The sequence below is a fragment of the Ambystoma mexicanum genome, chromosome 12 (genome assembly GCF_040938575.1).
Source record: "Ambystoma mexicanum isolate Mex_15411 chromosome 12, UKY_AmexF1_1, whole genome shotgun sequence".
Classification (NCBI taxonomy): domain Eukaryota; kingdom Metazoa; phylum Chordata; class Amphibia; order Caudata; family Ambystomatidae; genus Ambystoma; species Ambystoma mexicanum.
Genome location: NC_090936.1, coordinates 1168273339 through 1168296511, shown reverse-complemented (window position 1 = coordinate 1168296511; position 23173 = coordinate 1168273339). Strand labels below are relative to the sequence as shown.

Sequence of the window (23173 nt, the reverse complement as noted above, 5' to 3'; positions counted from 1 at the left end):
CATCACCACGGTCCCATTTCTCCTTAAAATCATTGACAGAGCAGCCTACTTCCAGATCCAAAACTACCTGGAGACAAACCAACTATTAGGATCACGCCAATCTGGATTCAGACCACTACACGGTACTGAAACGGCCTTAATTGACCTTAGGACACAAATCGACAAGTTGAAGGATAAAGGTAAAACAGCTATGCTCCTCCTCCTTGACTTATCGGCGGCCTTTGACCTGGTGGACCATGCAGTGTTATGCAACCACCTAGCGTCCGCCGCCTACTTCTCAAGCAAAGCTATAGCCTGGGTACAATCCTTCCTAGCCAACCGTACAATGAGATTGTTCTCCCCTTAGCCTCAGCGGACCCAATACAAATCACCTGTGGTGTCCCACAAGGTTCATGTGTCTCCCCCACAATGTGCAACATCTTCACTAAGCCACTCTTCGACAAACTTGACAGACTGGGGGTAACTTATACCAATTATGTGGACGATACGCAGATCCTCATACCACTATCTGGCAACTTTGTCGAAGACACAGCTCTAGTAAACAAGATTTACCTCCTCATTCAGGCATGGATGGCCTCCCACTGCCTCTGCCTGAATGACGACAAAACAGAGATACTGATCCTGGGTTCCGATTCTAACCTCAAAAAACTCAGCCCTAATTATCTCGCCTTCAACATAGATGGCAATATAATTTAAGTGGCAACCGAGGTCAAAACACTAGGTTTCTACCTTAATTCCACATTATCTCTCCAAAAACCAGTCAACTCCCTGGCTTCCTCCACTGCTTACACCTGCAAATTAATCAGGGCCTGCAGACCCTACCTTTCCAAAACCAATTGTATCACACTAGCCAACGCCCTACTAATGTCTAAATTAGACTACTGCAACACCCTATATGCGGGAGCTAGTAAAACTGCCATAAACAAAATGCAAATACTGCAGAATAATGCTCTTAGAGCAGCCTTGGACATAGCCCGCAGAGCGCACATTTCCAACATCAGGAAAGACCATCATTGGTTAAAAATTAGCGACAGAGTTCTCCTCAAGACGCTATCTCTCACCCATAAAGGACTAAACAACACTGCGCCCCCATACATCTCGGCTAGACTGACCAGAAAATCTTCTAGTGACCACACCAGAGCTTCTTACCACTTCCTACTTGAAACTCCCAGATTCAGACTAACAAAAGCGGGTGGAGCAAGCTTCCCTGTTAGAGCTGCCCGAGCCTGGAATGCACTCCCTACTGCATTGAGAGCGAATCTACCCTACTCTAGATTTAGAAGCAATGTGAAAAGCTGGCTCTGGACCAAAGACGACCAAAAAAATTATCCCCTGCTCTAGGCCCGGACCATTGCACATAATTACCTTCATAATTACCACTGAAACCAGACTATAGACTATCTCACTGCCCTTTGTGATGTGAGGCACCCACATCTGGTATCTTTCGTATATATGTATTGCATTTCGTTAATATCACGTGTAATCTTCTGTATGCATCCTATGTATGTAACCTAAGCTCAAGTATTCTTATGACTGCTGCGCCCGGCTACCCCTGGGTTTGGAGCGCATTATCAATTAATAAACTAAACTAAACTAAACTAATAATAGCGTTTGCAGTGGAAGGTCCATTAAGGCTCATGACTATAAATGCCCTTAATGATCCGACGGTTTGTAGGTGGCTGATCCCAACTACCCCTTGCCCCCCCTATAGGGAGGGGGGCACTGAGCCAGTGCATGACTAGGTGCTGCAGACTTGCAGAGTCTTGGGTATGCATGGGGAGGCAGGCTGCAGTTCCCTTGCCATGGGCAGATTGTCCCTCCTACTGCATGCCGATCTGTGTGGTGAATCAGGGGCTTGGAAACAGGGGGATGTGATGTGCATGTTATCGCCTCGTATACATTGGAGCCTTTGTAAATAGGCTGGCAAGTTTGCTTTTGCGCTGGATGACATTACAAATTGTGGATCATTTAATGGTACTTAGCAGGTATAGATGAGATAAAATGGCATAATTTGTAAGTAAACACGTACATAGTCATTCATATTATTTTTTTTTTATGTTAGTCTTGTTTGTTAGTTTTGACTCTTTATTGGGATGGGTTTCTATTTATTATATATGGATTAGTTGAATTGTAGTTCTCTGTGTGCCCTTCACGTTGTATGAATTCTGTAATATTGAGTATTGAATTTAATTCACTCTGCTGTTTAATACTTAGTCATGAAAATGTAGATAAAATATTTTTTTAAACAAAAAATAAAATAAAATGATTATGTTTGCTGTGAAATAAATATAGAAATTACTTACCAGTAATGTTCATTCTATGGATTCTTCTCCCGCAGATTCCTCATCCAATAGATATCCATTCCAGCATCAGCTGGTCAGAAAACGTTTCCACAGGGTGCGCGGTGCATCTTGACTCGGTCGTTGATCCCTCTTGACTCGACCTGGTGCTCGTCGACTCGGAAAGTGACATTGGCCGCCGTATATGTATTACGTCACTACGCCCCCATAGCTCAGTTCCCCACCTTTCTTCCCCCCGAGCTCAGAAGCTGCAGAGGAGGAATCCAGAGATTTGGTTGAAAACAGCCACTACTCGCGTTTAAATGCAGTGAGACATTTTTGTGCGTGTTTTATTTGAGAAACAGAACCAGAAAGACGGTGTGGTAGAAGAAGCCCTAGAAAAGCCTATGAACCAACTGTTCATTGCCCTATCTCCTAAGAGTAGGTTAGTCAGAACAGAACTGCAGACACTCTCATAGCGGACCGGCTCAGAGGGTGTTGAGAAATCTGCATGAGATTAATCCATAAAAACAACATTACCGGTAAGTAATTTCCCCTTCAATGGATTGTATTCTCCCACAGATTCCTCATCTTGATAGACTCCCATAGCAGTATTGATAGTCTCCCAAAGCAGTATAGAATGCAGAGGTGGGATGGGATGAAAGTCCATAAACAAGGAAGTTCTGTAAGACTGCTGTGCCAAAATGGGCGTCTGCACCACATGCTTTGTCGAGGTTGCTTGGTATAGGTGTGCAATGATGACCACGTCGCTGCCCAGTAGATGTCTTTTACCAGGACATCTCTTTTCAGGGCAGAAGGCGCCGCTAGGCCCAAGGTGGAATGGGCTCTTTTGCCCGGTGTCAGTTCCATCCCCGCCTTATGGTAACACTCTACGATGCAGATGGTTATCCATCTGGAGATTAGCAAAAAAGTGGGCACCACACTACATTCAGGAAAAGTTCAACATGGTCAAGTTCCAATTGAATTAACCAATTGTGTATTCAAATCTTCAGTAGCCGAGTGAAAGGAGTTTAGAGACACCCAGACTCAAAATAACAGTTGAGCAAGAAGATGGGTATCCATATCAAGCTAATCAGTCGCTCTCTGTATGTACTCTGACTGGGTTTCGTAAATTCTGTTGCTCAAAATCAAAAGTATTTCTATGTTTCTCACAGTTCCTTATAAGTAATCACAGAATAAATTATAGTCATCATTCTTCAACGTGATTTGTATTTAAATTAAGTTCACTAATCACTTCTAAGTGAGGCAGAAATCAGCATATCCACAATTATAGGTTCATTTGCCAATGCATTTTGGAGTATGTCTCTTTCCTCAGGGTGAACCTTAATGTCCATAGTTACATAAATAATATATATCGCAACACAAAATAATTACATCATAGAAATAAAATAAAAAACACATACCATACATGTTATTTTTCATTATGTGGTCAGCACATGTAATCAAAAAGAATGAGAAAAAGCAAGTGATGTAATCCACCCTATTGTCCTTACTAAGATGTGTGTTTTCAAAGTCTGTAAAGTTCTGTTACCTGTCCTTCAGATTCTGTTGAAAAAATCTTTCTGGATGCTGCTCTGTCGTATGCTTAAAGCTGCCAAATAGCGTCTTTGCCGCTTGGCAATCAATATCAAGGCAGGTAACGCCGTGAAGATCACAGTAACTGTTGTAAACACATATGGAAAATTAATCTAGTCGCTCTGTGTTACAATCTACCTAAAAGCTTGCTATTCCTGCCTTGCGTACCTGCTGGCGTCTCCTCTCTCAGCATGCCGTGTGCCGTGAGCGTGCGCAGAGTTCCTGTTTGGTTACATTGCCTTGGTAACAGAACTCTTTTATGTATTAGTTCAATAATATTCAAATGCGTGCCGCTTAAACGGACTAGGTAATTTTATGAGCGAATTCTGCAAGTTAATTGTGTGTGAATGTACACTGTGACTAATCTAAAACCATACTAGATAGTTACGAGTCAGCTTACTCGCCGTGCTGCTGTGGTTGTCATGGAGACCACAATAACCTGGCGGCAGCTCGAAATGGAGCGGGTGCCGCCCCGAGATGGGCCTCCATGTGCACCAGATTGATGTGTAATGTACAAAATTGGAATTTGAACATGTTCAACTTTTCCTGAATGTAGTGTGGTGCCCACTATTTTGCTAAGCTACTTTTTCTCCCCTTTGTCTGTGCGACACATTGTAGTGGAGCTCCAAACAGGAACTCTGCGTGTGCTCACGGCACGCTGAGAGAGGAGACGCCAGCAGGTAAGCAAAGCAGTAATAGCAAGCGTTTAGGTAGATTGTAACACACATCAACTAGATTAATTTTCCATATGTGTTTACAACAGTTACTGTGATCTTCACAGCGTTACCCGCCTTGATATTGATTGCCAAGAGGCAAAGATGACATTTGGCAGCTTTAAGCGTACGACAGAGCAGCATCAACATTTGAAAGATTTTTTCAACAGAATCTGAAGGAAGGTAACGGAACTTTACAGACTTTGAGAACACACATCTTAGTAAGAACAATAGTGTGGATTACATCACTTACTCGCTTTTTCTCATTCTTTTTGATTACATGTGCTGACAACATAATGAAACATACCATATATGGTATGTGTTTTTGTTATTTTATTTCTATGATGTAATTATTTTGTGTTGCGATTTATATTATGAATGTAACTATGGACATTAAGGTTTGCCCTGACGAAGGAGACATACTCCAAAATGCATTGAAAAATGAACCTATAATTGTGGATATGCTGATTTCTGCCTCACTAAGAAATGATTATTGAACTTAATTTAAATACAAATCACGCTGAAGAATGATGACTCTGATTTATTCTGTGATTACTTATAAGGAACTGTGAGAAACATAGAAATACTTTCGATTTTAAGCAACAGAATTTACAAAACCCAGTCAGGGTACATACAGAGAGCGACTGATTAGCTTGGTATGGTTACCCAGCTTCTTGCTTCACTATCCATCTGGAGATTGTCTGTTTAGACAGAGCCAAACCCTTTCCGGAGAGGGTGAAAGCTACGAAAAGCTAGTCACTTTGCCTGAATTCAGCTGTCCTTGCCTCATAAAAACTAAGGGCCTTCTTTGGGTCCAACCTGTTTAGCCTTTCCTCATCTTTAGAAGGATGAGGGGAGGGTAAAGCACTGGCAAATCTATGCTTAACGACACGTAAAATTCAGAGACTACCCAGGGCAGGAATCCTGGTTGCACCTTTAGTGATACCTTCTCCTTATGGAACCGGAGGAAAGCTGGCTTACAGGACAGCGCCTGTAGCTCACTAACACGTCTGGCAGACGTGATTGCCACTAGAAGGTTAGAATTGTAGCTGTAATTGTAGGACAGGATATTTAAATTGCAAGCTGTGTTTTGTAATTGCATGACTTGATTGACTGCTGGGGGATTGTTTAAACCCCAAGTTACCATTGACACCCTGTACGCTAACTTCAGCAAGTGATTCACTGCTTAGCTCTGTTTGAGTCAATACATTTTGCAAAGCTACATTTATTGTTATTTGACTATCTAAAAACCTTGTCAGTAACTCCTCTCTTGTTAAGGCACCTTTCATTACTGTAAGCGAGCAGATTTCGTGGGAAAAAGCTCTCGCTCACATTTGACCCGTGCATATGTATTAGAAAGGGAAACTACATTACCCAGGAGCACCAGAACAGCTTAAACCGAAACATCATGCGCTTCAGCGCCGGCGCTTCAGCATCAAGCCGATCTGTGCCGGTCCTGCAGGCCTCACTATTTTAACCCTTCAGTCCCTTGCGGCAAGGAAGAAGGTTAGAATTGTAACTGTAATTTTAGGACGGGATATTTAAATTGCAGGCTGTATTTTGTGCTTGCATGACTTGATTGACTGCTGGGGGATTGTTTAAAACCCAGTTACCATTGACAACCTGTCGCTAACTTCAGTAAGTGATTCACTGATTAGCTAGGTTTGAGGCGATATGTTTTGCAAAGCTAATATGTTTGTTATTTGCCCATCTACCAACCTTGTCAGTAACTCCTCTCACATTAAGGCACTCTTCATTACTGTAAGTGAGCGGATTTTGTGGGAAAAATCTCTTGCTCGCATTTTACCTGTGCTTACGTATTAGAAAGGGAAACTACATTTCCCAGGAGCACAAGAACAGCTTACACCGACATGTCAGGCGATTCAGCGATAGCGCTACAGCGTTGAACCGGTCTGCGCCGGTTCTCGCCGCCATCCGCATTTGAGGCCAGAAATCTCTACTCTTCAATTACCGGAGTCCTACAGACCGGGTAAGAAATGGGGTACTTAAAAAGTATGAAACTTTTGATCTAATTAGAAAGACCGCAATGTCTCAACAAGGTACAGAAGTACGTGCGCAACATGGGGGAGGAAAAGAGTATATTGCCACCAGACTTAGACCCTCTTAACATCACAGGACACCCACTGGAACAAACAGCACGTAGGTTAGGCTGTGAACCAATGGCTCAGCTAGGGCCAGAAGTAGCGGGAGTTAACAAACTAGTAGAACAAAGATTAAACCCCAAAGCCAATTTAGACAATTCTAATTTAGGCAGAAACTTGAGGAAGATCCCGAAAGGGCAGGCCTCTTTACTCAATATAGTATTCTAACCTGTAATAAAAATGGGCTTATTGAATACAAGGGCCCTAAACAATCATGCCCAGTGCATTCACGATTATATCATGGAGGAAGAGTTAGACATCCTATGCCTAACAGAAACATGGTTGCAGGATCCTAACGGACCCACCATTGACCTTGCATCGCCACAAGGATTTAACATATTTTTTTACAAGAACAGAGATCTAGGTTTAGGCAGAGGGGTAGCTATGATAGCTAGAAACAACTTACATCTATTCCCCTCACCCATCCAATGCCAGGGTTGTGAGATTCTTCTCAAAGACACACCGACAAAGAATTGCTGCATTAACATCATCGTGCTATATAGGTATCCTACAGAATCAGAATTTGATGACGAGATGGAACAAATATTAAACAACCTGAAAGTACCTAATACAGGTACCCTGTTACTGGTTTATTTTAACAGATGGAGGGGCAACACTAAAGAAAAAGAAGCATTGACCCTTGAAAAAGATCTGAGTGCCATTGACTTTTCTGTGATCAATAGGGAACCCATGACTTCAAAAAGGAACCAATTAGACTGGGTAATATCATGCAACCTAGACATTGCTATGCAAAGGACCACTCCCTGTATATGGTCTTACCATCACAAAGTGGAATTTGTAAGGACCTTAAAAAATGGCCCTTTAAAAAAGAAAAATTAGCCCAAAAAAGTCTACAGCAGAAAATTTAAAAATATCACCCCCCACATTTTAGTACGGTGCATAGGCAATATTATGGCAGGCACTTCAGACAAGGACATACATGTGACAAAATTGTGGAGCGATATAATACTCAAGTTCAAGAATTGATCAATATGCTCCAATGAAATACAAACAGGTTAGAGCCAACTTAAATCACCAAAAATGGTTAAACACGCAAACTAACAATTTCAAAAGGCAAAAGAGGAAAATGGAAAGGAGGTGGCGAAAACATCCCTCAGAGGCCAATAAGACAAAGAGGAAGGACCTGGAGAAAAAATACAAAGGATAGAATATTGAGGTAAACAAACATTTCTTTAACAAACAAATTTCAGCAGCCCCAAATTCAACTGGCAAACTTTTTCAGATTCTAAAATCAATTGAAAAACCTTCAGCTCTGTCACCTCCCTTTCAACCTTCACAGGAACACTGCGACAAAGTGCAGTTGGCCTTTAGTAACAAAATTGAAAGGTCTCGTGAGGCAATAAGCTTCATTCAAGTGTCCTCACACAATCAGTTTAATTCCACAAAAACAGAAACTAGCCCTACAGTAATGAATACATTTAAGTTTAGTCCTGTCTCCCTAGAGGAAATGAAAACCCTTCTCTCGTCCATGCGACAAACACCTTGCTCAGAGAACATCCTGCCCCCTAAATTGAGACTGGAAAACAAAAACAACTTTGCACCTATTCTCACTAGAATGGTTAATGCCTCGTTCAGAGACTGTAAAGTTCCAGTGGCCATTAAAACGGTTACTGTTACACCGTTGGTTAAAAAACCAGGCCAGGATCAGAAGGATCCTACCAACCTCTGCCCGATAACGGACTGTAATTTCCTATTGAAAATTATTGATAAGGCAGCAACTCCCCAACTCCAAGCATTTGTGGAGGTTAATAACCTTCTCCACAAACAGCATTTGGGTTTTAGAAGGTCACATAGCACACAAACTGCATTGTTAGACCCTCAAACTCACATGCTTAATATCATGGATAAAGGCGAGACAGGTATGCTGGTACTTTTGGACCTATCAGCGGTCTTTGATTTGCTGGACCACCAACAACTTCAATGGGCCTTAGAACATTCTGGAGGTTGCTCTCTGGAAGCGACTGGCTGGGTGATCTCCTTTCTAGCAGAACAGAGCTCTAAAATACAGTGGGGTGATCAATCATCCCGGCCCATATCCATCAATTGTGGCATGCCTCAGGGGCCCAGTTTGTCCCCCCTCATGCTCAACTTATACCTGCAGTGTCTCTGTAGCCTTCTTAACAACATAGGTGTGTACTTTAACAACTTCGCAGACGACACCCAACTGGTGGTTGAGCTGAGTGGCTGCCACAATACTGACAACAGTAAGATAGCCAACATCTACAACATCATAGAGGCCTGGATGAAGGCTAATTGGCTATGCTTAAATGGGAGCAAGACCGAGTTGATGATTTTCGGCTCCCTTCAAGCAAGGTCTAAATTAAGTTCAGAATACTCATATTTTAAGATCAGAGACTCACTTATCCCGGTTTCGGGGAAAGTAAAAACCCAGGGTATATACTTGGAAGCATCTCTGGGTGCCGAAGCACATGTTGCTTACCTAAATAAAAACTGCCAGTATTACCGGAAATGGCTTACATTTATTAGATCCTACTTGAGCGAATTGACCTGTGCAACTATTGCCTGGGCCACTATCCTCTCCAGGCTGGATTACGGCAATGCCCTTTTGGCAGGAGCTAGTAAGGGATGTATAGCGCGCTGCCAGACCATACAAAACAACACTGTGAGAATCATTAGAGAGAAAGCTAGAAGGGAGCACATCTCTACCGAGAGGAAGTACCTCCACTGGCTAGCCTTAGAGGACCGAATTACCTTCAAATCCATGACCACTGTACATCGTTGTATCTATGGATTAGCCACTGCCTACTTGAAAGAACAAATAAGCCTCTATGCACCTGGCCGGACCTTGAAATTCGAGGCTCAAAGACTCACTGGAGCCAAAAGAGCGAACGGGCGAGATCGCTCTTTCCCCACAAAAGCGGCACAAACATGGAACGGTCTACCATGCCCATTAAGACTGGAGGCAAACTATACGATCTTCAGAAAGAAACTAAAAACAAGTTTATTCAAGTAAGAGCTTAGCCTTACTTACTTAACAACCTGGATGTCCCGTTCACCATGTGTTGCTCTTGTCTTCATGTACGCGCCATGATGCCTGCGGGATCCGGTGCAATATGAATACATTTAAAAAATGCAAAAAATAGGCAGTTTTCAGTGTGAGCAACCTATTTGAACATGAGTGCATCGGCTCAAACAGAGCCGCCATCAAGAAAGTAAGAACCAGGTTAAGATCCCAGTCCGGAACCACAAACAAAGTGAGTGGAAACCGATTTACAAGGCTTTTCAGGAATTGGGCCATAACCAGGATTGTGAAGAAAGATTCTTTGTTATGGGCACCTCTTAAAAACAGACAAAGCTGCCAAGTAACATTTGACTATTGCAACCTGAATGCCTGAAGAAGCCAGTGATAAAAGGAACTCCATCACTGCGGTGGTGGGGCAAGAGATAGGATTAATCTAGCGCTCTCTGCACCACACCTGAAATCGTCTCTATCTGCATGCATACAGAGATCTTGTGGATGGTCTGCGTGCAGCCAGCAACACCTCAAGCACCTCTTCTGAGAGGTTCCAGTCATCATAACTCATTCCCTAAAGAGCCATGCGTGTAGGTTAAGGGACTCTAGGTTTGGGTGAAGTACCTGACCTTCCAACTGAGATAGGAGATCTGGCTGTCTAGGGAACCGGAGAGGTGGGCAGATGGTCGACTCCAGGAGCTCCGAGTAGATCATGGTCGCTTGACATCTTCTCAACCTCCTGAGAGCCCAAGGGATGATACAAATCAGAGGGAACACATAGTGGAGGTCGAAGTCCCACTCCACTAGGAATGCATCCCCCATTGCACTTTTCGCTGGGTATTCCCTTGAGCAAAGCTGTCTGCACTTCCTGTTGGAGCTCGTGGCAACCAGATCCACCATCGGGGTACCCCACTGAGCAAAGATCTCCTCGAGAACTTCCTGGCACCTCACACCTGAGACCGTGCTCTGCCTGCTCCGAGCATCCGCCAGACTGTTTTCCATTCACGCCAGATGGACTGTCAAAATTGAGATTTGGTTCTCCAACAACCAGAACCATAAGCTGTATTGCCTCACTGCAAAGGGGAAGGCATCACACACCTCCTTGCTTGTTCAGGTAGTGGCTGACCTTTCAGAGACGCATCCGTAACCACGCAGGTTTGGGGCCACAGAGGCCTGAAAGGTTCCCACAATATCATGTTGTCTGTGCTGGCTCACCAAGCTAGATTGTTGTCCACTGACCCTGACACCCTGGGGGAAGGAAGGATAGCTCAGGGGCAACGTTTTGTCTTGCAAGCAAGACAAAACAGTGCAACAGAGGTTTGAAGCCCAATCCGCGCTTAGAACCCACTTGCTGGTATTAAGCACGTTTAAATAAAAGAACAATTATAAATTATCACGGCGCCGAAATACTGGGACAATTCATCTCTTAGCTGCCACTGCAGGGATCGCATTCTCAGGCTGGCATCTGGCACAAGAAAAATACAGGAGGCCATGAGGCCTTAGAGGCAGAGGAAGGAGGCCGCTGGTAAGTTGTCAGGAAGAGTTCAACCATTTGCCTTTCACCGGCAACTCTCTCTTCGTGGGGGAAAAGCCTTCCCCGCCCAGGTGTCCAGAACTGCTCTGATGAACTGGAGCCTCTGTGTTGGTGCAGTGTGGAACTCATGGAAGTTTAGGGAGAATCCCAACTTGTGTAGCAGCAAGCAGGTGTCCCCAAGGTGAGTCAATACCAGCTCCGGTAACTTCCCCCAGATCAGCCAATCATCCAGGTGTGGGAATATGTGGACGCTAGTTCCCCTGATGTGTGCTGCCACCACTGCCATCAGCTTGGTGAAGACCTTGCGTACGAACGTTAAATCAAAGGTAAGCACCTTGAATTGGTAATGGGTGTCCCCTATGAGGAGTCTCAGGTATGTAGGCATCCTGCAGATCCAAGGACATCAGCCAGTTCCGGAGCTGCAGAGCGTGGAGAATTTCTCGCAACTCCACCATTTGGAATTTCTCCTCTCTCAGAAACTTGTTTAAGGCCCTGATACCCCCTTTCTTGGGTGCCAGGAAATACCGGGAACTAACTAACTAACTAACTAACTAACTAACTAACTAACTAACTAACTAACTAACTAACTAACTAACTAACTAACAACCAGCCTGATCCTCTCTGCTCAGGAGGTACATCCTCCACATCACCTTTCAATAACAGGGCATAACAGGGCCCACAGTTCCTTCTGGAGCTCATTTTATGGCTGTTGAGGAAGGGGGTGGTCTGTCTGGGGGTTTTCTTAAAAAGGGCAGACAGTAATCCCATTTGATGAGCTGCAGTGCGCAGGCATAGGAGGTTATCTCCTGCCACTGGAGCAGATGCTTGTCAATCCTTCCTCCAACCAGGGAAACGTGGAGGGAGAACTCAAAGCGGCTTCGTGGGCGGTGCAGCCCCTGCCACGGCTGCCACCATCTGCTGGCCCTTAGAGGCTCCCTTGACCCTTCCGCAATGTTGGAAATGCCTCTGCCCTTGCCTGGATTGCGAGAGCTGTGTTTTTCCCCGAAAGGGATGCACCACCTGTAACCCCTTTCTCTGAAAGAGAAACTGAAGGAAGATTGGGGCGGTTGCTGCACAGCCAGGCCCAGAGACATGTCAGCCAGTTTGGAGTCTTTGCACTTCTCTACAGACTCATCAGCCTTAGGGCCGAACAGGTGATCACCATCAAATGTAATGTCCAGTAATGTTGCTTGGACGTTGGGCAAAAACCCAGAACTGTGTATGTAGGCTTGCCTCCTTAGCACAGCCGGCCGACCCTATTGCCCTGCCTACCCTTTTCCCGTCGTCCACAAGGCGCAAGAATCCTTCTTGCATCTCCCCAGCAAGGCTATGCTATGCTGCCTATTCAATTGCCCTCCATAGGCCGTGCAAATAGTTTGCAAATGAACAGGACGCATTCACAGCCTTTACAGCCATGCTGCCCGATGCGAATACCTTTTTTGCAAGGGCATCGGATTTCCTAGACTCCCTGTCAGTAGAGAGTTTGGACGAGGATGTTGATAGCCTCGTGTTGACAGTGGCCTCCTGCACCACCAGACCCTCAGGTATAGGGTGGCTTGAGAGAAAAGGCGGGTCCCCCCTTGCCGGTTTGCAGGGGTGTTGCTAGGTCTGGAAAGGATCCGGGGACACACTAATATCTGGACTGGCGGGACTCGGGCCAGCTAGTCTTTTGGCTGTAGCCCCTGAGCTTCTATCAGGGTCTACAACCAAAAGACCCAGGGCTATAGCCCTCTCAGCCCCAACCCCCCTAGCAACGCCTCTGCTGGTTTGTATTTTTTAGTGAATTCTGATTTCACCGGAGGAGTGAAGCAATGCTTCTGCCAGAGGGTGGAGATCGGCTCGGCAAGACCGCACTAAAGGGCAGTGACCTTTGCGTTGGCCCTCTGTCTAAATTGTCAGTCAGCTCATAAACTGATAGAGGTGTAGCCCGGGTGCAGAAGCATGCGTTACTGGCCACTAGCGTGTCCATGAGGGTGAGACTGCTGAGTCTCTAGCTTGGGTGATGTATCAAGACCACTAGCATCTTGTAGTCCTTCCGACAGGGCGACCAAATTGGCCTGATCAGTGAACAAAATCACTTGTACTAGGTTTTGGGACGCGCCCGCGCAGGGGGCCGCGTGTGCAACCCTGGGGGATCGTGAGAGCCCAGCATGAAATGTAAAAAAAAAAACATTCTTTTTTTTTAGATTGGAAGAAATTGGCAGGGGCGGTTCACATGGTCGGGCTGAAGCATGTGTGTGTGTGAGTGTGTAGTGTACCTTTGGTGTGAGGTACCAATTTATGGGGCAATGTTTTCAGAAAATATGAGCACTGTAAAAGTGTCAATCCGCTGGGAGGAACCGAAAAGAAACAAGGGTCAATTTTCTAGTTGCATTACATTGTGAACTTTTGGGGCCGTATAAACTTGTGATGGGGAATCTGTAAGTAACATGTAACAATGTACACGGGGCAATAAGACACTGGCCTAATAAAATAGGCAATGGGAAATTGCTGGGGGAAATATCCTTAAAGCAAAGAGTGGTATGGGGCTGTGTGAAAGTGGCATGTGACAATGTTAAAATGTCATGATGCAGTGTTCTGGAGAATGCACAAGTGGCATGATAATGGAGCAACAATCTGGGGGCAATGTCAATGTGGGGAAGGGTGTTCATTTGGATATAATGTCAAAGTGGCATGCAGCAGGTTTCTGAGGCATGCAAAATTGACAGTGGACAATGGTCTGAAGGCAATGTGAAAGTGTCAAGTGTTGGTGATCTGCAGGTAAATCAAATGTACCATTGCACAAGTGAAAGTGGAATCAAGTAAGATGGAAATGGCATTGGGCAAAGAAGACACTGCATGTAGCATGGGGCCTTTTATGGGGCAATATGGATGTGGCATGGGACAATATTCTGGGGGAAAATAAATGTGTCATTGAGCACATTTCTGGGGGAATTGTGAAAGAGGCACGGAGCACAGGATAGTGTTTAGCAGCATGTGAACATGAAATGGGATGCTATCCTGTGGCAATACACAAGTAGAATGGGGCAATTTACTTAGGCCAACGTGTTAAGGCAGTGTTGATGAACAGTGTGGAAGTGGCCTGGGGAATGTTCAGAAAAAATATCATAGATGTCCAGTAAAAAATGTCATGCCTGACCCCTGGGCCCCCCCACCATCAATTGCAAACGGTTTGGCTATTTACCCATTTTTTTTTTAAAGTGTGCTCTACAATGCAACATTTTAACCCATTATTTTAAAATTAATTCACGGGGGACCCCACATCCCCCGAAACCTCCTTTGCTCCTTTGATTGGTGGTGGGCTCCCTCACTGCGCTTGGTCGCTATGGCATTTTTGGGGGAAATGGTTATGCCCCTCCACTTAAAAAATTCACCAGCCGCCACTGGTCCTCAGACTGGATTGGGAACAGGATGGGTAAGCCCAGGGACTGTGGTGGGAGCAGGATGGGCGGGATCCATGGGATAGTGGTGGGAGCAGGGTGGGGAGAGCCCAGGGTGTGTGATGGGGTGGGGAGAGCCCAGGGATTGGGTAGGAGTGGGGTGAGGGAGCCCAGCGACTTTGATGGGAGAAGGTGACAGCGCGCAATACATACTGTCCATTTGGCATTTTTGGGGGGGCCAGCCTGCCCACATTTTGCTCAGCGGGGGCCCGGCCAAACATTTTTGAAGACCACCGCCCTAAGGTCTCGAAGCCAGTTGGCACCTGACCCCCATTATCATCGAAAATCGACTGCATCGTCTGGAAAAAAGATGCCAGAGACTGGGGGATGAAAGAATGGTAGGCTATCACTGCCGATGTCTATGGAGCCGTACCCAATGGTGCCAGAAGCAATGGCTTCGATGGCATGGTCGTCTTACCAATGGTCGGAGTCGAGCCCGAAGGTGTCGGACCTCACGCAGTCGCCTTGGAGGCACAACCTGAGCCAAAGGGGCCTGCTACGTCAAGCTTGAAACTGTACCAGCAGCAGCCATTTTGAACATTTTGAGGATTTGCTCTTTGAGGTCCTTACACTCAGCCCTCTACGCACCCAGACTTGGTTGAGACTTACCACGTTAGTCCAAGCCGTGCCTATGTCGTTGAAGCTTTTCTTGTCAGATGAGGAGGACCAAGAGTAGCTTTGCGAGTGCGATCTCTTCTTCACTTTCTTTTGGTGCCTGTCCTCCTTTTTGGGCGTGGGCCCCTCCTTCTCGTGCTCTGAACACGACCTTTGCCGCAATCCTTGTTGACGTGGTCAGCACCGAGACACCACACGCAGATGCTGTATGGGTTGATAATCTACATTTTCGAATTGCAGTCCTTACATCTTTTAAATCCTGACGCCTTGGGAGCGGACATCTTGATGAAGCAAGTTGATTTTAGCAAAAATATCGAATGTAAATTCTCTTGATGAGAGTTGTTCCAATGTGCAGAGTGTGGAAAAAAGGAACTGAGGTACGAGGGAGTAATAACGTAGTATATTTACGGCGGCTGATGTCACGTCCGGAGTCGACAAGCACCACGTTGAGTCAAGATGGATCGACAACTGAGTCGAGATGCACTACGGCCCCTGTTGAAAGGTTTCTAGAGCAGCTGATGCTGGAGTGGATATCTCTCTGATGAGGAATCTGCGGGAGAAAGCAATCCATTGAAATATATGTCCTGCCATGACCAGGTCAGAGGATGTAATTAACCAAAATCTGGAATCAGTCCCACATCTGAATTCATATTAGTATTGGACGGGTTGAACCAGTATGCACCACATATGTTGTTTCACCGTTTAGTAGACTATCATTGGCTGAAGTGAAGGCATTTGCTGGTTTGTAGATAGATGCCAATCACTGAAAATTGGGAATGGGTGATTCAGGTCAGAAGTAACATGACCTTAGCACTTAAGAGCTTAAAGAACAGAAGGAAAGGTGACTGAAAAAATATCACTTCATAAAAATGATACTGCTAAACTTTGCCTACAAAGATAAATATTTAATCATTTTGTAATATTTACAACTCGTATTTCTGTAAATGTTGCTTTTGAGAAGGTGATTTCATGGTGAAAACTGAACAATTACATTAATGTTAATATTGCTATAATGGTGAGGAAAATGTGGGAAAGATCAATTCATTGTAAACAGGGCACCCAATCAGAGCGGTCCGGTGAACACAGGAAGTGACGTCTTAGGTGGCACCAGCGCCTGGCATGGTAGAGCGCCAGCCCCTGGCTTGGCACTTTGAGGCACAAGGAAGCACTCGGCTGTAGCGCCCAGCAGCGCCCCTTAATGTGGTATCAGTAGCAAAGGTACAGAAGCAGAGGGCAAAATCCTGCCCAGGCGATATCAATGTACCCCCATATAATGAAGCCAAAGTCTTATCTGCTGGGTTCAATGGCCCATGCCTCCAATGATTAGCATCACTTTGTGAAAGTAAATAGCCACTGCATTGGTATTCAAGATGCATCTATTGCAGGAAAGGAAGGCTTAATGCCTATTCAGCCTCCTCGCCTCAGAGGAAGGCGTTGGTGGGGAGGGTTCGACAGCACAGTGGGTTTAATGGACCCACTCATTGCAAGCTTTCAAAACTGTCATCCAGTCCCCCCAAAATGTTTAGCCTGATTCATTGGGAATCATGGGGGGTGGGGGGGTCCTCTGAGGGTCTTGTAGTATTGTTTTTATTTTGTTTAGTAGTCATTTGGCGCAGGAAGTAGTTCATTAGGATGGGGTTCCTAGGCAGAGTGGGAGATGCGGGTCATCAGCTGGCAGGCTGGGAACGCTCGGGTCAGATATACAGGGGAATGGCATGGACACATTTCTGGGAATGTCAGAGGGCCTTAAAGGCGCGCGCTACATCATTGACCATCAGTACTTTGATTTCAGACCAGCAGAGATGTTGTTGGGTAGCCTCACATAAGACGAACTGCCGATTTGCGGACTCCCTTTGAATATATTTCTTTTTTTTCCTGTACTTTCTCCTTCTCTTCTAACCCTAATCCTGGTGCTTCATCCATCTACATCTTTTCCTTTCCATTTTCCTCATTTCCTTCAGTGTACCCTTTTGCCTGTGTCTTACTCTCCAAACACTTTATACCTTTACATGTATTTAACCTCTGCTTTCCTCCATCCGTCTGACATTAAATGCAGCCAAATATCTTCCCCATAGAGCTATTCATTGCCTCACCTGATAATGCATCACAGTATTTAACTTTATTTTCCCATGCTCGAGGACCACCGAAGACTGGTCCAAATCTTGAAGTTCTTTCCGCTCTTGGCCTGTATTAAGTTCTGCAACGAAAGCACATTTTAGAACATTTACTCAAAGACTTAATCCTGGAAAATATCAGATGCACAAGTATACAATACAAAAAGATTTTGGTAATCCGAAATACATGTTTGGACAAAAAGTCATCATTTTATGCAAATGTCTGAATGAATGAGTTCTATTGTACCCAGGAACATTATTGTATAAATACCTTGAGCTTTGTTGTCAGCATGTACCTTTGTAAGCTACCATCATATGTGTGTCTGCCACATCTGTGAACCCACCAGATAAAAACGATGTTCCATACAACCCATCATAGTAGTTCTCTTTTTGATGTAAACATCGGCTGTTTTGGTAATTCTATAGATTTACCACATTCCACACATTTTCCATTCCCTCATTTATATAACTGTAGCTTTTAGGTAATGCCTACTAGCATCTAGAAACAATGTATTGTGCTCTCTGCACTTTACATAAAAAAGAAAAATGGGAAGAAGGAGAAATGACTTACCGTAATGTTCTTTCTAAGGATTCTTCTCCCGCAGAGTCTGCAGCTGATAGATATCCCATGCAGCTTTGTTGCCTCAAAATCTTTTTAGACAGGGTGCGTAGTGGACCTCAACTCGCCCGTCGATCCTTCTTGCCCGGCACCTGGGCGTCGACTCTGAACATGACGTCAGGCGTTGTATATAAACTCTGTCACTACGCCCCATACCTCAGTTCCCCACTTTTTTCCCAGAGATAACAACAGGCTAAAAAGCCCACAAAAAGTTAAATAACAGCAAACTTCCAAAGGAAGGAAGAACTTTGTGCAAACACCACAATTTGTAGCGTCAGAAAATAAAAATAAATGTATATATATATTTTCTTTTTTTAAAGAAACAAACATGCAGCAAGAAAGACAGAAAACGGTCACCAAGGAGCATCGCCAACTCATCATCAAAAGAGAAGATGTGCACCAACCATCAACCTTCTGAGCGCGGATGGACGGGAGGGGAGGTGAGGAATCTGCGGGAGAAGAATCCATAGAAATAACATTGCAGTGAGTAGTTTCTCCTTCAATGGATTGCTTTTCTCCCGCAGATTCCTCATCTGATAGACTCCCAAAGCAGTAGTTGAAGGAGGCGGGCAAAAAGTTATACTAACAGATTTTGTAGCAATGCCCTGCCAAAACGTGCATCAGCTATGATAGCAGCATCTAAACTATAGTGTTTAGTGAAAGTATAAAGAGAGGACCATGTTGCTGCACGACAGATATCCCTAACAGGGACCCCCTTTTGTAATGAAGTCGATGCAGAGACCCCCCTAGTCGAGTGCACCCTGATGCCTGGCGGTAATTTCCTGCCTGCGGACTGGTAACACTCCGCACTGCAGAAGATGATCCAGCGGGACAATGTTTGTTATCGCTAGGCCTTTACGGTCCAAGGGGAAGGCCACAAAGAGTTGGTCAGTTCTTCTGAACTCAGATGTCCTTGCGATGTAGAAACTTAGAGCCCTTTTAGGATCCAGGTAATGGAAACGCTCCTCTTCTTAGAAGGGTGCGGTGGTGGGTAGAAGACCGGGAGGTCTATGGACTGTGATAGGTGGAATTCAGAGAATACTGAGAGAGACTTTCTCTAAAAAAAAACGCAGGAAGGGCAGTTTTCAGCATAAGGCTTGCAATTTTCTAACCTGCCTAGCGGATGTAATTGCCACTAGAAAGACTGTCTTTAAAGAGAGGAGCCGCAAAGAGCAAGTGTGCATCGTCTCAAAGGGAGCCACCATTAGATATGTCAACACCAGATTAAGATTCCAATCTGGGACAACAAAGGGAGTTGGCAGAAACCTATTTACAAGCCTCTTCAGGGATTGTGCCATCAATGGGATCGTAAAATATCTGGGGATCTCTTAAACACAGACAAGGCCGCCAAATATCCTTTGACTGCGGTGACCTGAAGGCCTGCTGAGGCCAGTGACAGAAAGAACTCCATCACTGTAGTGGTGGGGCAAGAGATAGGGTCTATCTTGTGTTCCCTGCACCACGCCTCAAATCTTCTCCACCTGCACGCATACAAAGATCCTGTAGATGGTCTGCGTGCAGCCAGCAGCACCTCAAGAACCTCCTATGAGAGGTCCCAGTCATCATACCTCATCCTCTCAAGAGCCACGCATGTGGGTTGAGGGCCTCTGGGGTTTGGGTGACGCACCTGACCTTCCGGCTGGGTTAGGAGATCCAGCCACCGATTACTGATATGCCTGTGTTTGATGCTAGATTCACTATTTATGCTTCAGCGGTCAAAGGGAAAAGAGGAAGGCCCAAATTGGGATTATTAATATCGGTATTACCAGGGATGATTTTCTTCAGGGACGTCATTTCCCCAAAATGCCAGGGGTAGCGGAAGTGACATCACATGACCCTTGACCTCTGATGACATCACAGGAAGTGATGCCATTTGAACCCAACCCGAAGTGATATCATGGCAAGCGATAGAGCATGACCTTTCACCCCTTTAATGAGTCTAGCAATTATTGTATACAATTCCAGAAAGACAAATTATTTGTTATCTCTATTCTTTCTGATTGAGGGTCACTGCTCTAGGTGTTACACTTGTTGACCCCGCCGTTCAATGCAAAAAAACCCTGTTTTTTTTCTTTTTTTAGGGGTAGCAAGAGAGACCACAGGGGTCGCAGTTGCAACCCCTGGCGATCCCCAAACGACATCCCTGATTTTCTTTTTTCATAGTTAATTTGTTATGCTCCTGTAAACGTGTGTGCCTCAAGGCCCAACAAGGCAAGGGGGAGGTGCGGGTAGAACGATCCTACTAGGCCTTATACATTCAGATTGTGCAAGTGCAGGTTATTTATAACGCGCTTGGTTTCAAGCATCGATCCGGGATTCGAACCTGTGTTGCTCAGCATGGTATTGCTTCCAAGACCCACGCGTTGCCACTGATTATGATGAAAACAAGAGTATATTAATGATCAATGTTTATGACCCTCCAGGAAAGGTCCTACATAGGAAAACTGTAAGTAAAGTGAAGACAGTGATAGAGGATATGTCTGCTGATATACCAATCTTTGAATGTGGAGATTTTAATGCTCGGATTCCCTCTGAATTGGGGACACTCAATGACGATCTGTGTACCGCTCCTATTAATGAAGAATCTCTCAATCAGAAGGGCCTCTCCTGGGCAACTCTGTTATACTAGCATGATTATACAATGCTAGATGAGTTCTTCCCTGGTGATGCAAAGCAAGGATACACTAGAATCAGTGGGTAGAGTGCATCTACAATAAGATACATATTTGTTAACTTGAATGCACTCCCACTGGTGAATGATATGGCGATGCCTTCCAGGGAAGAGAGTGATCATATGCCATTATGTGTATATCTGAAAATGGGCTTTGGTACACAATGTTTTGATGTTAATTATGGTGACACTGAGGTGAACACGAGCCTAAATAGGGTGTGATTGTACCCAGCAAAGTTGACTAAGGTCAATGTTGCTGCTGAAGTAGAATTGAGGAATATGTTGATATCATATGAGCAAAGGGGGGGAAATATGGCAGCTAATATGATTGCAAAGTTTGAGTCACGACTCACCATCATCCGATATTTTGTAATCGAGTTTCAATAAGGAAGCAAGGATTTGATAAAGCTGTCCAAGAAAGGGAAGAACAATTGGGACAGGATATAAAAGATGTTTGAATAATGAGTTGGTAGTTAACACATCTGAAACTGTTAATAATGAAATAAAAAGATTAAAGAGTGACTATCAAAGGTGGCTTAGAAGGCACTTTAAGCTGAAAGATAAGTACATTTGGCTTCAGTTGGTACAACATGTTATGAATAAGGAGACTAGACTATTCTGGCGACTGGTCAACTTGACTAAAACCTGTCCTGCACTATGGGACAGTGTCTCTAGTGCAGATTGGTCTGCACATATTGGCCACACACTTGGTGCAAGTGTTACAGAACCACCTTTCGAAACCTCCTGAAAAAAGGTCAGTGGGAATTTAAAAGGACTATAGCAGATTTAGTTCTTATTATCAAATCCCTAAATTCTTCTCCGGCTGCAAGGCCTGATGGCACCTGCAACGCATTCATCAGAATGAGCCCTCCTCTTTGTGCAAGAGTGTTGCACTGTATGTTTGGGGCGATAAGTGGCAGTGATGTTTTACTGAAATCCTGGATGAATACTAATGTCATTCCAATAGATAAAAAGTCAAATTGGAAGGACCTCAGAAATGATCGCTAATTAGCAATGCTCGACATACCGGCCAAAATATTTGCTCTGGTATTGCTAATTGATTTAAAGGGATGGATTGAGGGTAGTAATATTCTGCCGTTTAATCAAACAGGCTTCGGTACCAAAACAAACACTTTACACAATCTATTAACCCTTGCTATGATTGTGAATTATGCATAGAACAAACTTAAACAACCTGTATTTGCTGCCTATATAGACTTCAGTGCAGCATTCGACGTGTTGTTCGGAAGCGACTATGGAATAAATTAGCTGCCTGGAAAATACTGATGGGCTTGTTCCATGTGATTATACAACTCCATATGAATACCTCAGTGAGAATTTGTTTGGATGATACGGGTCGGGTCACTGAGTGGATACCTACTTGTAGAGGGGTAAGCAAGGATGCCTACTGGCACCTACCCTCCTTAATCTACACCTCGCTGACCTATTTGGCAGCTGAGTAGTGGGCTCCGCATATTGATATGACATCATCTCAGACAATGTTTCCTGTGTACAAGAGAGCAGTCAAAAGAACTGTATGTGAGTATGATAAGGACAGCATCATTATTAATTTGGCTACTAAAATCAATAGTTATCATTATATTGGCTATATACAAAGAAGAGGAGAGCTCTCATGATATACAAGTGCTTTTCCTACAAATTATACAGAACAACAATATCTATAGATCAAGTTTAATATAGCAGGCTCTTTGGGGATCGTAGAAGCTAGGCTAGGCAAGGAGAGAATCTGGAGGTTGTGTGGGGATGATGCAATAGAAACCAAGCATCATTTAATAATGGAATGTGAAAGTCTTACCACGCTGCGTGATAGATACCTGAGTGCTTATAATTTAAATGAAGGCATTATTAAGTATGAAGACACATGGGACTGCCAAATGGAATGGATGGACATAATGGCAGTTTTCTTTATCACATGGTGAAATTCTGTGATTATGTTTTAGTTATATTGGATGAGTTATATTAGTGATGTACACTGTGTTTTATTTCTACATTTCATATGTAAATAATATATGTGTTTTTAGTGATTTTGGGATTCTATGGGTGTACAGTTATTGTTTCCCTTCCTATATTATCATATGTATAGGGAAAACTGATTTTTAATAATGATTTGCTGTATGATGAAGTATCTGTGTATACAAGGTCATTAACTGACTATATGTATGCTTAATAAAACATTTGTTTTAAATTAAGGTGAAAGACAATCCATTTTAAATTAAGGTGAATGACAATCAAAACCAATCAAAACCAATCAACAATAGTAAACAACTTGCTGTTTGCTGTTTTTAAAAAAGAAATGTTTTAAAAAGGGTAAGCCGAATCCAGACAACTTGGAAACCAATCGCCGGAGCATGTGTGCATCAATATCTTCCTCATTTCATCGGCACATAGAAGCAGAACAGCAGACTGCAATTGAG

The 23173-nt window shown here is 44.2% G+C and overlaps 1 protein-coding gene across 2 annotated transcripts in view; it reads right to left on the bottom strand.

Annotated features, from left to right (window-relative positions):
* The window catches only part of PLXNC1 (plexin C1), a 1076103-nt gene that overhangs the window by 225023 nt on the left and 827907 nt on the right, over positions 1 to 23173 (bottom strand). For both annotated transcript variants that reach the window (XM_069629799.1, XM_069629800.1), the window contains one exon: positions 17428 to 17531. In XM_069629799.1, the coding sequence (XP_069485900.1) occupies positions 17428 to 17531 (104 nt within the window). The remainder of the gene's footprint in view (positions 1 to 17427; positions 17532 to 23173) is intronic.